Consider the following 18,109-nt stretch of genomic DNA (forward strand, 5'->3'; position numbering starts at 1 on the left):
AGAAACATTGACTATTTGTGAATGATTTCTAGTGTTTTGCCAGAAAATGGCCAACAAAACTATGCTTCAGTGCAGGCTTTACCTTTTTGCTACTGGTTCAGACAAAAATGACAAGAGCTTTCAAAGTCTTCAGTTTGTTAACTTTCTTTCCCAAAATGTGCTCCTAAAGGAAAAGCTATCCTTGAATTTATTCTGTATTGCTGTGCAGTGCCTTTCCAAATTTCCCTTTTTATTTAATCGATATACTTCAATGATGTATGCAAATAGGCATCTTTTACACTTGGGATGGGAAAATGAATTTTTTTTACCTGCAGAAGTTGTACAGTTTTAGTTCCTTCTTAGCTGGTCCGACTTCATCCCTCAATTTATTGCTTCACCCTGGAGTTTGAGACATCACTCTGCCTTTGGTCAAATTGAAGGCTGGCCTCTGGAACTTCTGTGGTCACAATGTACTTCCAGGGCCCCTCACTGGCTTGTGTTGTTCAGATATTGGATGTGGGGCATAACAGTGATCCTTGGAATTTTTCTTTGCCTTGCATAGACCTATTAGATAAGCAACTGAATAACAAAATCTGCAGCTCTACAGAGAATGGGGAGAAGAGCAGAACTGGCTGAGCTGGTCTTGCAGAGTCTCCACATGGACATGATAAGCTAAATAGCCATGTGTTCCTCTATAATACTCTGGCCTCACACCAGTTGCTATTTCATATTTATTTGTTGGCGTCACCACCACAGAACTGACTTTACCTTGCAACGAAGGTCCATCAGGTCTAAACTGATACATGATTGTAACAAGCTGTCTACGTCCATTTTCTCTAGCCACACAGCTTCCTGAACTGGATGTTATATGGCGACGTGACAGATAGGTGAAGATCAACTCTCAGAAGTTAATCGATCACAGTAAGTAAAATGCGAGAAGTTACCCACATTACTCAAAAATATCTAAAGCAGACCTGAAATTTGTACCAGAATGAAGATCATACAACATTAACATTTTATTGAAACCAGCAGTAATGCAAAATTGCTGAGATACATATCATCAGTAACTACAACATTGCTAATATTTACAAGGCTTTTGCAGATAAATGTACTCACACATATAAAAATATGCATTACATATATACAAATGTGCAAAACAAACAGTATTTGAACATGATATGGAATTTCTCACAGGTGCAAATAGTGATTACAAAGGCATCATGGTTTGATATAGAAGAACACAACACATATTACATTTTTCCTGGACCCCCAAATACTATACAAAATAACCTGTGGTAAATGTACAAGATTTTGGAGTCTTGTCACCAACAGAAATTGAGATGCCAAGACACAGGCGGTCATCAAAAGCATCTCCTACAAAATGTAAACTTGCCAATAATGTCGACTTTAGAAGGTGATTTACTGTGGAGGTGTACTCATAACTTATTCAGGAGTAAAGCTAGTTTCTCTCTTTGGTAACTCTTTCGATTATCGAAAGTTTACATTCCCAGATCAAAGATAAGTCTAGTCTACCCTACCCTTTGATTTCCCCAACCATACAATTCTGAAACCAACACGATTATTTTGTAAAATATATACTTCATTCCATTTACCATGTGAAGGTTTATTTTTCATTATTGGCTTCCACTTGGCAAAAGTTAAGTATTTCAGTGCAGTTCAATAAGTGAAACTGCCTTATTCACAAAAACCAACTGTTAGCAATGAAAATCTAATTAGATTTCTATTGTTTTGGATTTGATGTTGAGTAATTTAATTTAAGAATAGACAGTCTGCTCTATTCTCTGTTTTCACAAATAGTTAAACACTATAACCCTTTCAAAACAAGGGCCATTCATAATTCTAAAATAATAAACCGAGTATATGATCTTTTCAATGTCACTGAATTTGGGAAATTAATCTATCAACAACTAGAAAATATATTCTGGCACAAAAATATAAGATCCCTTCATATTTCTTTTAAAAAAAAACAATTCTTTGAGCCTGTTGTCCTTTAGCAGGCAATGGTAAATTTCCAAGTATTCTTGTGCAGATCCTGGGATCTACTACAGCTGTCTGAATAATGTTGCCTATTCTGATGTGATGCACTGCATTCTCCCAGAGCCACGGAAATGAATTTGAAGGTAAGGGGAAAAGAATGTGCAAATATCGATGGAATTCTGTTGGGCTGGGTTCATAACATATTTAGTCCCAAACGTACTTCTTTCCAAACTCTGATTTTGAACATTGTTGGAATTGTCTGCACCTGGGTCAAGAGCCTGGGAGTAGACACAAAGGTACAACTGAGATGCAAAACATTTGGAGTGTTTTATTCATTTGTCTGCTTAGCCATCCTCAAGCAGAAAGCTCGAGGATCTAGGCTCTTGCTGCAGTCCTACTGAAGCAGCACCCAAGCCCCACTGCTGCTATTCCTACTGACAAACACATCGACAGATGCTGGAAACTGACAGCCACATCCAAAGTAAAATCTTTGTGCCTGACCACCTGCTAAAGTTCCTGACCCAGAACTGAGCCAAAGTTGGGATCACGAACCATGCCACAAAATTCAGTGCATCTATCAGCAAGACTCCTTACACTCTATCTCAGTGTAAAATTAATTTACACTCTCCCAAGGTTGAAAGAAACTTTACTTCTGAAGAAACTTTCAAGCAAGTTGCAAGCTGGACAAAATGAGAAAAGATGATCAGCTACCATAATAATTTGGTGCTGTTGGGTTTTTTTGTTCTGTTCCTACTTCTGAAATATTGGTTTTTGGCACATTGCTAATCTTAATTTTCAGCAGCTGTGCAAAAATACAGAAAAGCCAATTATGTAATCAGTGTTATTCTGACAAGACATTTTTGGAAACATTTGGCTTTCAATCTGCTCTGTAATATTTTACTTAGCCAAACTTCCATCAAGAACCACGAAAGTGGACTATAATAAATATTCAACAATGGGCTGAATCAACAATCCTTCAAAGATCACTTCACTGTAAACAAATTGAATGGGCTGCATTTGGGACTAGACATAGTTAAATAACTTTCAAACACACATACGTTCAAACTCCAAATTCGTGACTTTTAAACTGGATTGCACCACACCTCAGAAGAGAAAACAATCCCAAATTATCTAAAATTAACCATCAGATTCATAAATCATTATTGAGGGTAGACTGGACGGCATAACATCAACTAACCATTCACATTCTGTTAAATGCTGATTCATCTGAAGTTAAATGCCTTGTACTATACTACCTGTACTGTAAAGGCAATGATTTCTGTTCAATTTATACATTTATTAACTTAATTCACTTTTAAAATATAGACAATTCAATTTCCCTCTCAAAATGCTTAGCTCCGCTTTAATTTTAACATTGTTGTCTTTCTTTGAACACAAATCTTCACTTTCTACATTTTAAACCCTTTGGTTGATAAGTGAAACCATTCCCTTTAAATAAGACACATTCTATCATTAAACTGTTTCCATTCATTAAGTGTTTGGCAAATCCTGTTTTTGAGGAAGGAGCAGAACCAGGAAGCAGCTTGATTAGGGGGATATCACACAGCAGTAACATGAATACCTTAATTTTTTAAATGGCTGAACACAGCTCTCTCAATATATTTTCAAAAAGATGGCCTTAAAAAACTACTGGTTCAAACTCTGCGCTGGCATTTTGCAAATTATGAAAGAATATATTATGTTAGCACTGTTGAATTCTCTCATAACTGGTGCAGTTTGGAACAGCCTCCAAAAATAATTAAACGGGCTCAGTTTTACATTAAAAAAATACACAAGTTAAACCTTTTCTCCTGTTTAACTAAAGAATCTGATCCAAATTTAACAAAAAAATGGCATGGGAACATGTTTGGCATCAGAATAACTCATGCTAATCATTCTTCTTTTTGAGGGCTTGCTTTAACAGTTACAGAGCTTCAAGCCCCTTGTCCATCTTTGTATAATGAAGGAGACAATCAGTTACAAAATTGACAGGTGGACTGATAAGAGACAATGTACTACAGGCTTATTAACTGGTATTGAAATGTACATATTCCAATAAAAAGTTACTTGCCTGAAATAAGAGAAAAGCCTCTGGCTGACATTTGTTTCATACATGGCTTTTCAGAACTAATAGTGATCCAACTACATCCAAAATTTACCACAGGTTCTGAATCCATGGTGATTCTAAACTGGGTAGTTTTTGCCCTGGACACACCACCTTAGTGTAATAAAATGGTTGAAAACATGGATGAAAAGAGCACTGAAGTAAAATGTACAAAGTAGGAAAAGATGAAACTAGTTCAAAACATTTCTGCATTTGAAAGAACGGAATAGTTCACCCAGACTGATAAAAAGAAGTCACTGAACCAGCCAGTGTAATAAACTTCACAATACCATGCATTTTGGCTCAGACCACCCTGCGGGAAAGTTCACTTGCATGAAGAAGAAATTCTCGTCAATTTCAATCTTCATTTCAGTTGAACAGTAATTGCCAGTGACACCAAAGAAAACATTACATAAAAATACAAAGCCACAAAACGGCCAGACTGTAGGATTGTCAGTTTGCCCTGAATCATCACATTTTGCCACTGCCCACTCTTCCATCTAGAGACAATAAAGTGGACTGGACCAGAGAATCTCAACTTGGCTTGTTTTGTTACTACATTAGAGTACTAACCATTACTAGATGACTGACACACAACACTAAGAGAGCATATAGATTTTGTTTGGGTACCACCAAGAGCCCGGTTGTATTACTCCCAATGTAGCTGAAGATCATGACCATCCAGAAAGTCAGTGGAAAACACACTATGAGCAGCACTACTAATGGGAGTGAGTCCTGTAGTGGAAGCTGGCATCGTCAGATCCAGCCAATCCATATTGTCCAAATTAGTGTCTGGAAGGTCCAAGTTCAGGCAAGAACTTTCTGCATTGAAATGCATATCACAGGTGTCCATCGCAGAATGATGCTGGTCTAGAATGCTGGGTGTATTCAGTAGATCATTCTGAAGATCCTCCATTACAGGAAGAGAGTCTGAGCCCTCTTGGCTCATTGCCATTTGAGGAATATCGGCACCAGATGACAATGTGCCATCTAGAAAGGCCTCAAGTTGATTTTCTGAACCAACTGTGAGATCATTTGCTGATTTAAGGGACAGTGGAGGAGGTGCCATCTGAACTTGTGGTGGTGGTCGAGACAATGCTGCATTCACTGGCAAAGAGGAGATGTTGGCTACCACGGCTCTCATCTTGGTAGCAGGCAATGATTCTTCTTTTACAATGGGCGAAATCTCTATCACATAACAGAAAGTTGTAAAGTTAGGGTCATTAGGATGCACTAATTTCAATCAAATATTTTAATCACTTTACACTCTAAGGTAGTTAGGAAATGGCTAAATTGGACAGCATCATAGTATTTAAAAGTCATCTGAATGATCTTAGTCAATGCTTTCAATAATTTACCAATTTCCTTTGTTCTTTTCCACACTTATTTGAATTATGAAACTGCAAAATACTAACAAAACATGCAGCGCTTTACGGCACGTGCAGCCTAGTCTATACTTCCGATGTTTCAGGTATGACATCTTATAGATCCAGTTACAACTCAGAAATCATCCATTCTCAAATTCCATATCTGGTTATAGAGAGGATGACAATAGTAAACACTGGAACAACTACAAGAGAATGAAGGTCATATTCAGGTCATGATCTTACTTCTTTATCTCTAATCTTCCACAAAACAAAACATTAGTGTATCATTGCTGAAGAAAAGGAACATTTTGTTGAGACCTTTCATCTTGCACATATCAGGCCAATTTGAAACAAATACCAATGCAAAGGGGAAACAACACTTTATACTGTATGAGAGGAGAGTGCTGATTGATTGGCAATTGGAATCTGATTGGTACAGGTGCTACCAGAGAATGCATCAGTTAGGTAACAACTGACAGTTAACTGCCAAGGTTTGTTTCAATGTGATGCCAGGCAGGTCGATTCCAATTGGTTAAGGTATTGCCCTGAGAAATGAACCAGAAAATGACTGTCACCTATTTTGTTGATTTGAGTGCTTGCATATGTCCTTCCTGTCTGCAAATTACATGGCTCCGTGAACTGATACGCAAAGATTCCAGTAGGTGTAAGCATATCATACTGTGAGCCAGACAGACAATCCTACACTAATTATCAGCATAGTCCTGTGCACACTCAGGATCGATGTGGAGGTGCTGGTGTTGGACTGACATGGATAACATCAGAAGTCATATGATACCAGGATATAGTCCAACAGGTTTATTTGAAATCACAAGCTTTCATCTCTTGAAGAAGGAACGGTGCTCCAAAAGCTTGTGGTTTCAAATAAACCCTGTTGGGCTATAACCTGGTGTCATGTGACTTTTGCCTTTGTCCACTCAGGATTATTTAACAAATGCCATCCAATCAAAGAATCACATCTAATATTGAATGCTGTTTTGAATTTTGTAAACTACAAGCTGGTTGGGTATGGTTAGGACCTTGCTCATCTTTAACTGTCAAAACTGATATCTTTATTCAGCAATATTCAGCTTCTGTATTACCAAATGACTATTAAAATCAACAGCCATTGACTGTACCAATATGGTGAATTCAGCTTACCTCCACTCTCAATGAGGATATCAAAAAGATCATCCATCTGCTGACTGTGGGCATTAAAGACCTGCACAAAAATTCAACTAAAGTTTACAAAAAAATGCAACATACTCCATATACAGTTGTTGCGTTCTCAGTTACTGCTCATTATCACTGCATATTATTTTCAGATTTGTAATGATTACAGGAGCAGTGATATAGGTTTGGGTCAAACAGGACAACAAAATAAAGAGTGAGAAAGACCTCTGAGCACATCCATGTGAAAAAATCTTGGCTTCCCTCATCATAGGTTCCATTTAACTGGACGGTGAGCCACCATCATTACTGAATGACAAAGCAGACTCAAGGTGCCAAATGGCTTACTCCTGCTTCTAGTTCTATGTTTCTGCCCCTAACTGCCAGACCCAGATGTGTTGACTGCTCTTACTGAGAAGAACTTCTCAAATTTGCCTTTCACCAGTATGGGCTCTTCACCAGCAATGGCCCCAGCTCACCACCTTATTTGTACCAGCTCAGGATAACAATAATGGGTGTGCATTAGGCCTCCAGTTCATGCCAGCCTTGTTTCCGACCTCAAGGTTTTCTCTCCAACAAATGTACATATAGGAGATAGGGACAATGAAACAGCATTTAAATTAATTAGGTTGTGAACCCATGTATTCCCTCGATCTGACTGGTTGCATTATTTCTAGTATCCCACACATCACTGGATGAACCACAGTATCTTCACCAGTATTTCAATGGCTGTGAACTTTCCGCATTGTGCTTACCTCCTGCTGTTTTAAATTGCGAGTCTGCTTGACTGCTTCCTCATATCGAGGGAGTTCTTTTGCCTTTGAAACAGAGTTGCTAAAAACTTGGTGTTGGATTACTAACTGCTGTTGAGATGGAGGTGGGGAAGATGGTCTGGACTGTGGAGATACAGATAATACCATATAAATATTTCAACTTAGTAAGAAGTCACTAGAAATAAATATTTATCAATAGCATGTTTCTCCTATTAATTAATGCAGCAAGAATAGAAATACAAGTTTCATAAAAGAACCTTCAGTTTCCAGAAAATTATTGTTTCAAAGGATGCACTATATTTCAGACAGTTACCTGTGAAAGGTAAAACTGGAGCGTGTGTTACTAATTAAAAAGCTAAACAATTCAGTGCAACAAAACTGTCAACACTCTTGGAATTAACTGGACTATATTTTTAATTCATGTACTGGGCTATATTTCTTGTTTAATGCCAATAAAATTCAGAGTCATACAGTCTTAGTTTTGATGTTTTCACACAATTGTGCATGTTGTCTGATACGTTGAAAATAAGTGAACATGGAATTCCATAAGTAGAAGAGGAGTAATGAGGAACATCACACAAACAGGTAAAATGATTCTTGGGAAAAAGATTATTTGGCCTATCTTGTCTAAACGTAGAGTAACATTAAATGGTGAGGGTTAATACCATTCAAAGTAGAAAGGTACATAGATTCCAAAGCACAGTCAGAGGTAATTTGACCCAACTCGTCTCTGCCAATGCTTATACACTACACAATCTTGCCCCTCTACTGCGTCTCTGGACCCACCTCAAACTCTCAATCACAGAATCTCCTAGAAATTAGATAGGAAAATCTGAAGTCTCTTTCAGGAAAATACATTACCTTGCTGGTCCTTTGAGGAATTGAACAAAGGACCAGCAGACTGTGCAAGTCTGTCAATTCATCCCATCAAGGCAGCTTACTCTCTCAAATGAAAATATGCACACCAGGTTATAATCCAACAGGTTTTGTTGGAAGTACTAACTTTTGGAGTACTGCTCCTTCATCAAGTAACTGTGGAGCAGGATCATAAGACACAGAATATATAGCAAAAGATCACAGCGTCATGCATGCAACTGATATGATATACTGAACAATATAACCTGGTGCTGTGAGATTTTTAACTTTGTCCACTCCAGTCCAACACTGGCACCTCCAAATCACATCTCTCAAACCAGAAATATTCTCCTTTCTGCAAGACCTTGTCCATCTCCCAGTGGAAGGGTGCAGGAAATCAATGCCCAGCACAGTATGCAGTAAGGTCCACCAGTGTCAAGGGTTCCTTCTCTTCAGACCATACTACCATAAGTTTAATTGGACAATCAATTGACTAAGGCAGTACTGTATAGATTTACTTATAAAACTCTTTAAATGCAGCTTATAGCTATTTTCCAAAACATTCAGAAAAGCAAAGCTCAGCATTAGCTCTGGTTGGAGGTGAGGCAGGACTCAACGAATCCCTGCAGAATGGGGCAGGACTCAACGAATCCCTGCAGAATGGGGCAGGACTCAACGAATCCCTGCAGAATGGGGCAGGACTCAACGAATCCCTGCAGAATGGGGCAGGACTCAACGAATCCCTGCAGAATGGGGCAGGACTCAACGAATCCCTGCAGAATGGGGCAGGACTCAACGAATCCCTGCAGAATGGGGCAGGACTCAACGAATCCCTGCAGAATGGGGCAGGACTCAACGAATCCCTGCAGAATGGGGCAGGACTCAACGAATCCCTGCAGAATGGGGCAGGACTCAACGAATCCCTGCAGAATGGGGCAGGACTCAGCAAATCCCTGCAGAATGGGGCAGGACTCAGCAAATCCCTGCAGAATGGGGCAGGACTCAGCAAATCCCTGCAGAATGGGGCAGGACTCAGCAAATCCCTGCAGAATGGGGCAGGACTCAGCAAATCCCTGCAGAATGGGGCAGGACTCAGCAAATCCCTGCAGGGTTTTAAGGCCTATTTACACCAAGAACTAAATACTGAGGAAGGAAAAATCGTTCAAACCAGGCAGCACAAATCCTACCAAATTTCAACACCACTGTATAGAAACAAGCTGTTCAGTCCTAGTAGTGCTTTTCTCCATGAACACTTGCTCTCATTTCAAGCAACTAGCCGACTCCCATTTAAAAGAATTTGTTTAAAACAATGGCTGGAGGCAGTGCTTCCACACCTTAACCCACATCTGCTTAAAGACACTGATCCCAAATTGCATTAAACTTGGGACCACTGGAGCTGCTGTAGCTAATTCAGCCTGACTCTGTTCCATTATTCAACTAGATCATGGCTGATCTTCTATTTCAACGCCATTTCCCCATCCCTTGTTGTCTTTAATAACAAGAAATCTATTGAGTGTGTTCCAAAGATACAGCAATGACTGAGTGTCTGCAGTTTCCTGGGGTAGAGAATACCAAAGATTCACCATGTTCCGAGTGAAGAAATTCCTCCACATCTCAGTCCTAAATGGCCTACCACTTATTCAGAGACTGTGTCACCTGATTCTAGACCCACCCAGGCAGTGGGGGTTTGGGGGGGACGGGGGGTGTGGGGGGTTGGGGGGGACGGGGGGTGTGGGGGGGTGGGGGGGACGGGGGAGTAGCCTTCCTGCATCTATCATGTTGACTTCTTGTGAGGCTTCAATGAGATCTCCTTTCATTGTTCTAAACTCGACAGAATACAGACCCAGTCTTCTCAATCACCCCTCACTGGACAATCCCACCATCTCAGACATCAGACAGGTGAACCTCCACTGCACATCCTCCATGGCAAGGACACTATTCCTCAGGCAAGGAGACAAAAACTGTACACAATACTCCAGATATGGTCTCACCTGTACATTTGGAGAAAGATACATTTACTCCTGTACCCAAATTCCCTTGCAATTAAGGTCAACGTACCATGTCTTCCTAATCCACCTGCATATTAGATTTCAATAATTTATGAACAAGGTCACCCAGATCTCTCTGGACATCAACATTTCCCACCCTCTCACCATTTAAAAATACTCTGCATTCGTGTTTTTCCCCATTGTATTCCAACTGTTACGTGCTTGCCTACACATCTGGCCTATCTAAATCCCTTTGAAACTTGCATGCAGCTTCCTTTCAATCCATTCCCACTTAATTTTGTATCATCAACAGACTTGGAAATCATATATTTAGTTCCCACACCCAATCACTGACCAAGATTCTAAACAGCTGGGGCCCAAGCACTCAGCCTTTAATGTGCTTTTGCTGTAATTCATTTGTTTTTCCAAGTTCTTAGTAGTTTTGCTCTTCGTTACAGGTAAACAGGAATTACCAGATAGAAGGGAGGTTGGGTTTATTCTGGTAACTAAACAATATAACAATAATGAAATTGTTATTAGTTATTGACAAACAATCATTAAGTCTGCCACAGACGTAAACAATTGTTGCGTGAAACTTTCCAGTGTAGAAAGCTTTCAAAGCCAGAAGGTCCAATATCATTTGTTCCTGCCAAGCATTCTAAACCTGGCGTAGCTCGTTCCTTAAACTACTAACATGCTGTATCTGAAAATATTATAGTCCATATGAAAGTTCAAAATATTAATGTATTAAATGCTGCCTTGACTTTTAGTGATTGCAGTGACAACAGGTCTATGGTTTCTAGGATAATCCTGCAGAGATTGAGACTAATTGAAATATAACTGACTCAGGCCATGGTTTGCACAAACTGAAAGGCAGCAACTAAAACAGGACACCACCATAGCTAGAAACGTTGTAACTAAAAGTTTTAAAGTTTCCTTATACTGCTGAGGAACAGCACACTAAGACAAGACAAAGGAACGTAGACTTACAAACTGATCCAAGCCAGGACTATTGTCCCTACCAGTAGAGAGAGACTGGGAGAAGCTGAGGGGGAGAGTGGTAAAAGGTTCACATGAATGTTTTTATGAGGTTGTTGCTGGAAGATTATCCTGTCCAGATGTGAAGACTAATAAAGTACATTAATAACAATATATTCATCCTTCCAATAAGGTAACTGATAAATATCTAAAAGTGGAGACCAATAAATATAATTGAGAAACCTGCCTTTGCTTTTTCTGAAAAAGGATGCTTTTACAATTACCTTGCGTACACAGTTGGGTCCATTCAGTGAAGCATTAACACTGCTGATCCTTGGATGATGCACATTCCCTGTTGAATTGTTTATGAAACATTGCTGCACTGTTGCTGCCGTCTGAATGTGATTTGTAAATACATTCGTTGTTGATGTGGATGCAAAAACCTGTGGATTTACAAGTCTCTATAAATTTTTTGACTAGTCTCAGAAAAATACATCCTCAGTCTACTGCATCAAAAATTCAGAGCAGAATAAATAATGTTTACCTTCATAAAAGCATATTTAAAGTTGCACCTAACTCTATCAAAGGTTATACCATACTCCCAAAAGGAGATTAGTTTTCAAAAAGGGCAAAATGCCAAAACTACAGAAAAAAAAAAGGTTTTGATAGCTTGATTTTTATTATGTGTAACATGCATATACTTTGTACAATAACCTGGACAAAGTAGTAGTAGTTAGGAGAGACAGTCAACTTGATTTATGGAGGAACTTTAAGATGGTGTCAGATCAATATTTGATTTTTTTCCAAAGAAACTACTAACTGGTGAACATTGATGGATTTGCATAAAATTATTGATAAGGCGCCATGTATCAGACTGCTGTATGGTAGATCTTGAGAAATTGTGGCAGAATGTTGGACTGGATTAAAAACTGACTACACTCCTGTTAGGAAGAAATGGTTATTAATTGTTGTGGATCTGTGCATATTCTGGTTACAAATTGGTGTTCTATAAGATTGGGATTAGGACTGTTACTTTTATGACCTTCATAATGATCTACATTCCATTCATCAAGAAGGGTAGCAGAAAGAAACTAGGGCAATATAGACCAGTGAATCTCACATCAGTGATAAGGAAAATATTTGAAAAAATTCTTAAGGAAAGAATTAACCTCCACTTGGTTTGATCAGGAATACTCAGCTTGGCATTGGCAGAGGAGAACTAATTTGATTGAATTTTTTGAGGAGATTCATCAGGTGTGCAGTTGATGTGGTTTATATGATTTTCAGTAAAACCTTTGACAAGAGCCCACATACTAGACTGATAAAGAAGATAAAAGAATATTGGATCCAAGGAAACTTGGGAAGTTATATCCAAAATTGGCTTAGCAATAGGAGGCAGAGGGTAGTGGCAGAAGGCTGTTTGTGACTGAAAGCTGACATCCAATGGCATACTTTCAATGCAATAACATCTTTCCTATAGAAGTCAAACTATCAAAGCTATTTCTTCTGTGGCTGCGGCACTTTGCCTTCGAGAATGTGGTATGGCCATTGATAGAGTTAGATGGAACTTCAAATACTTCAGATTTTTTTTTATTAAGCTCTTTTCTCTGCATTGCATTCCGTGCTCTAGGATATAGGTTCAAATCCCACCATGGCAGATGGTGAAATGTGAATTTAATACAAATTTGCAGTATAAGATTAGCCCAATGTTGGCTGCCCACTCACCAATGGCAACCACGGTTGATTAGTGAACCAAATGGGTTTTTGCAACAATGTCCTTGAAGGAAGGAATTCTGCCTCCCTTACCGGATCTGGCCCACCAGAGACACTCTAGATCCAAAGCAATATGGTTGACTCTTAATTGTCCTTCAGGTAATTGGAGATGGGCAATAAATGCAGTTCTTGCTAGTAATGCCCACATCCCATGAACAAATAGCACAGAATTAGAGTAGAATATCAAGGGATTGCTATTTTTCACAGAGGTTATTTTACTGATAGATATAACCCTAACTTCGCTTGCATAATTTAGTTTACAAAACAATTGTTCTGGGTGTAAGTTACAAATGATAGATGTGATATAAGGTAATATAACTTGTAAATAATCTTGCTTGACTATGTAGGAGATTTTCTCCTTCATGAATTGGTCTGTTTTTGTCTGTTTTTTTTTAAATAACATCCCCCAGGAAATGCTATGACTACTCAGAGTGCAACATTTTGGGAATCCTGATATTCAAGGCATCGCAATTGGGTAGTTGACAATCAGCAGACCACCTGGCCTACTCCCATTCTTAATTTTTCTCAAGCAAAGAATGTTTGTACATATAGTTAAAATTTAGAATTAACTCTTAAGGAATCTTCAAGAATGTAAAACAATCGCGGGTCAGTTCGGATTTGACTGTAAATAATGGGATAATTTCCTGTGGAGAATGGAGATATACAAATGAACATGTGGATATCAAAACCAGTGCTAATGGGTCTTTGAAAGTTAAGCTAATAATAGGAGTACCTCATCTGGGAAAATAAAGATTTACAATATAAAAATTAAACTAAGCTAATCGCCATGTGTGGTTTTGATGTTTCATTACAAGCAATTTACTCCATTTCTGCCCAAATATTAGATGGCTGGCTTAACTCTGGTACACCAAACCACACAATTTCACTTTTACTGTCACTACAAACCTTTGTAATCTGTGGGTTCTGGGACAAACTATGTTGGGACACAGGTTCTGATGGTTGTGGCTGCTTCTGCTTCTGAGAGCCTGAAGACTGGACTGGAGCAGAAGTTGGGACAGCGATTGGTATCTGCACCTGGGCTTGTGAATGAGACTGCCAAAGAAATATTGAAAAACAGATCAGTGCAAGTTATATTATATATAGAAATATCTTATCACCAATTTCTTAACAAAATGTTTCCACACTGTAATTAATCTAATCTAATCTAAAATGATGACAGCAGCAATAGGCTCTGGACCATTGGGAGTTTGGGATTTAATCTTTCTGAAAATACTGAGTATTAACGTACTTGGAATTGTATTTTTTCTGATAATTGGAGCTTTAATTCAGAATTTAAATTTATAATATACATCCTTATGTGACTGAAAACAATTGACTCCAGTTTACATTGTGATTCTGTTCTTTTAGTGCAAATTAGTTATCATTCATTATCCTACAAGTCTGCCACAAATATATAGTGAGTAAAACCAAGTTTAGTAACTCCATACCTGCAGTTTAATATTTCCCGCATGTAAATGCTTTGACTCACTGGAAGAGTTTGCATTCTGCGCTTGGATGGCCAATGGCAGTAAAAGCTGGGTTCCAGTCTGAGTGGTCAATAAAGCATGAGGTTGGGCCTGGGCAATAACTGTAGTTGGTGTTTGTCTTGGTGGGTTTACATAAAACTGAGAGACTGCATTCTGTTGCCCTGCTGTTGCTGGTGAGCCTTCCTGCTTCACAAGCAAACCATTTTGTTTCATTGCATTCTGACTGCATGTGCCAAGATTAGTGATGTTTGAAGGACCCAGAGGTTGATTGGGTGCTGTTGCTGGCTGTCTTGAAATAGGACAGTTGGAGAGACTGTGTTCCTCTTTGACATGAGTTTCCAATTGCTTCTGGTTTACAGTCACAGATTGTTGATGCTGACATCGTTTCTCAATTTCCAATTGAATCTTCAGTTCTTCCACCAACTTTTGTTCCTGCTCAAGCTTTCTCTTGAGGTCGATGATTTGCCTCTCTTTCTCCTGAAGCTTTCGGTCCTTTTCAGTAGCATCAGCATCTAGACTCACCAAGCTAGCACCTTGAGAATTCGAATGGTTTGTTGCCCCATTCACCCCTGTGCTATCTTCATTAACAGTCGTATTCACAGGTGAAGCATGAATTGTGAGCTGTGAAGGAGATACCATGGTCACCAGCTCAGTAAACATATCTGTGAGATTGCTATCATCGGTGCTGATGTTAGACTGCTCGGAGGGAGCTGGAGAGGTAGGAGATGGAGAGGCTGCATTTTCATAGAATTGGAAATTGTTTGATGCTGTTGTAACGGTTGCTTCTGTGGTGGTCATGACATTGCTAAGAGCAGCAATAGGAAATGCAGCCGTCAACTGATTTCTTGCAATAGTAGAGTTGGAGGGTGTCACTACGGCAGCACTAACAGCAGCGTTGCTCAAGTCTTGGTAAGATTTTAACCTCTCTATGAGGTCCATTTTAGTACCGGACACTGGGAGTCCTCGTAACTTCAATTCCAGCTTCAGTTCTGCAACCTGCACAATATAAAACAAGAACTAGTTAAATAAATGATCATGCTTAAAAGTAAGTTGAAAGTAATGCTACGTTAGTTTTAAGGGGTGCTCTCAAACTCTCAGTTAATTTCAATATATTAAAGAATTAGTAAGATCAGGACAGTCTTACCATCCAACTTGCCAGGTCTAATAGAAAGTTGCACCAAAATTATTTTTTGTTGCTGCGAGAGTACTTTTCTACATTAACAAAACCACTAAAAATCCAATTTTATTCTTATTGCTACAAATGGACTCATCACTCTCAGATCAGTCTCTTGACAAATCTAATGGATATATTTAGAAAACTAATCAGCATGCATCACATATACAATAAAAACATGGGACACCAATTTATTGAAAAATAGGTACACAATTTCAAATCCCATCTATTAAAATTTCCCACCATTTCTCTTTACTTGCTTAGAACTCTGCATTTTATATTCAATAACAAAAAAAAAAGCAAAGTAGTATAAAGCAAATGCTAGAAATCAAAGAAAAACAAGAAGATGGAAACACTGAGTAGGTCTGGTAGCATCTGTAGAAAGAGAGAGAACAAGAGTTAACCTTGCAGGCTGGTGGTACCCCTGATGCTGCCAGATCTTCTGACTGCTCTCAGCATTTTCTATTATAATTTCATGTGTTTTCCCCTTGCACATACCATTTCACAAATCTGCCTGTTCATCATGGGATCGATACAAATACACACCCAATTTTATACCCATATTAATAACAGCTTGGGACAGGAACACTATCACACATATATCCAATTAAAATCACATGTATGATCAGAAAACATTGTTTAGAGATTTAAAACAACACAAATATGTCACACAAAAGGAGACTGAACTGATGAATCATTGACAGAATGATATTCTGTAAGCAAGTTCACATGATACTTACAGACTGGTCTTTCAAGATTCTTCTATCTAGATGAGAATTTATGATTCCAAGGTGTTTCTTATAAATCACTCTACTAAATGGTCCTAGTTTCTTATAAGAGTTGACTCACTTTTCCCTACATTTACTTTTGACAATTGGATAACCCAAAGATGAAACTGGATACACATATCTTATTGAAACATGGAACAATAAAAACAAAAGGAGGCTATTAGGCTCACAGAGTGATCAGGTCAGCCTTTTCCCCTGGGCCTGTAATTATTTTCTCTTCAGAGAAGTATCAATGTTGTTTCTTTTACCATTCCCCTTAAATCAGTGTCCTCTAGTTCCTGATCCCTTGGCCAAAGGAACAGTTTCTATCGTCTCTTTCTACAAACCACATGGTTTTGTGTACCTCCTCTTTAAGCAGAACAGTCCCAGCAATCCCAATCTGACCGCATAACTGCTGTCCCTCATTCATTCTCATGAATCTTCTCTGCACCCTGTGTAAAACATTCACATTGTTCCAAGAGGGCCTCCAGAATTGGGCACAATACTCCAGATGAGGCTGAGCCAACGTTTTGCTAAAGGTTCACGATAACTTCATTACTTTTGCCAGTGCATGTGAAGCACAGGATTCTGCATGCTTTATCAAACACTTCCTCAACCTGCCCTGCCAAATTCAATGACTTGTGCAAATTTACCTCAAAGTGTCGCTGGCTCTGCACCTCCATTAGAATTGTATCCTTCTATTGTCTCTCATTCCTCCTGCTAAAAAGTTTTACAACACACTTGTCTGCATTAAATTTCAAATGTTGGGTAATTCTGCCACTTCCACCAGCCTGTCTATGACAGCTTAATGTTTAACACTACTCTTCTCAGGTAATAACACTTTCAACTGTGTCATCTGCAAACTTTGAAATACACACCCATGTATAAGTCATGAATACAGATCAAGAAAAGTAGTACTCTGTACACTTACCACTGAAATATGCTTTGTTTCAATCCAAGAAATGACTGTTCATCACTACACCTCGTTTCTTGCCCTAATTTCTGTCCTTATTTCCCAGTATTACTGGAAGCAACTCACCCAATACTGCTGACTTATCAATGCCCGAAATGTCGATTCTCCTGTTCCTTTGATGCTGCCTGACCTGCTGCTCTTTTCCAGCAACACATTTTTAAGCTCTGATCTCCAGCATCTGCAGTCGTCACTTTCTCCTTATCAACCTTACAGCCAGCCTATCCAATACTTCCTCTTTATCAGGTTTTAATCCAGAGTCTCAACAACTTTGTTTCACCAATACTTGGGCAACCAGCTTCTTCCTTAGAAAGGACAAATGCAAAACACTCATTTGGTACCTCAGACCTCTATCTCCATGCATGAATCCCATCTTACTCTTTCGTTATCCAAGGAGCCCTGGCTGTGCTTGGCCTACCTTTCCCCTTCTGGGTAAGTACATTGATTATACTGATTCATTTCCCCTTTAAAGGCAACCCGATGTTCCAGCTTTCAGTCCATTATCAGTCAGATGCATGGCTTATTGAAAAATCATTTTCACAACTCTGATGGGAAGAGTGCACAAGTAATCAAGCTTCACTACTCTACACGTCATCACAAAGCCAAACATGCATACACATTCCTTCACAAATAGGAAGGAATTCTTTAGCTCAAAATCGCAAGGGTAGAATGATGAGATTTTCTTGGATTTTTCTTGAAGGATTTTAGTGATGGAAAATCCTAAATTCA

General features: G+C 38.9%; 1 protein-coding gene across 10 annotated transcripts in view; it reads right to left on the reverse strand.

Annotated features, from left to right (window-relative positions):
• Positions 1-978: 978 nt before the first annotated feature.
• The window catches only part of mrtfba (myocardin related transcription factor Ba), a 230,841-nt gene continuing 213,710 nt past the window's right edge, over positions 979-18,109 (reverse strand). For 9 of the 10 annotated variants that reach the window (XM_072560112.1, XM_072560114.1, XM_072560117.1 and 6 more), the window contains 6 exons: positions 14,431-15,465; positions 13,889-14,035; positions 11,494-11,652; positions 7,371-7,511; positions 6,607-6,667; positions 979-5,269 (listed from right to left, as the gene is read on the reverse strand). In XM_072560112.1, the coding sequence (XP_072416213.1) occupies positions 4,731-5,269; positions 6,607-6,667; positions 7,371-7,511; positions 11,494-11,652; positions 13,889-14,035; positions 14,431-15,465 (2,082 nt within the window). In that variant the 3' untranslated portion in view covers positions 979-4,730. The remainder of the gene's footprint in view (positions 5,270-6,606; positions 6,668-7,370; positions 7,512-11,493; positions 11,653-13,888; positions 14,036-14,430; positions 15,466-18,109) is intronic. The other variant, XM_072560121.1, reaches the window with a different exon arrangement.

This window comes from Chiloscyllium punctatum, chromosome 40, assembly GCF_047496795.1.
Source record: "Chiloscyllium punctatum isolate Juve2018m chromosome 40, sChiPun1.3, whole genome shotgun sequence".
Taxonomy (NCBI): domain Eukaryota; kingdom Metazoa; phylum Chordata; class Chondrichthyes; order Orectolobiformes; family Hemiscylliidae; genus Chiloscyllium; species Chiloscyllium punctatum.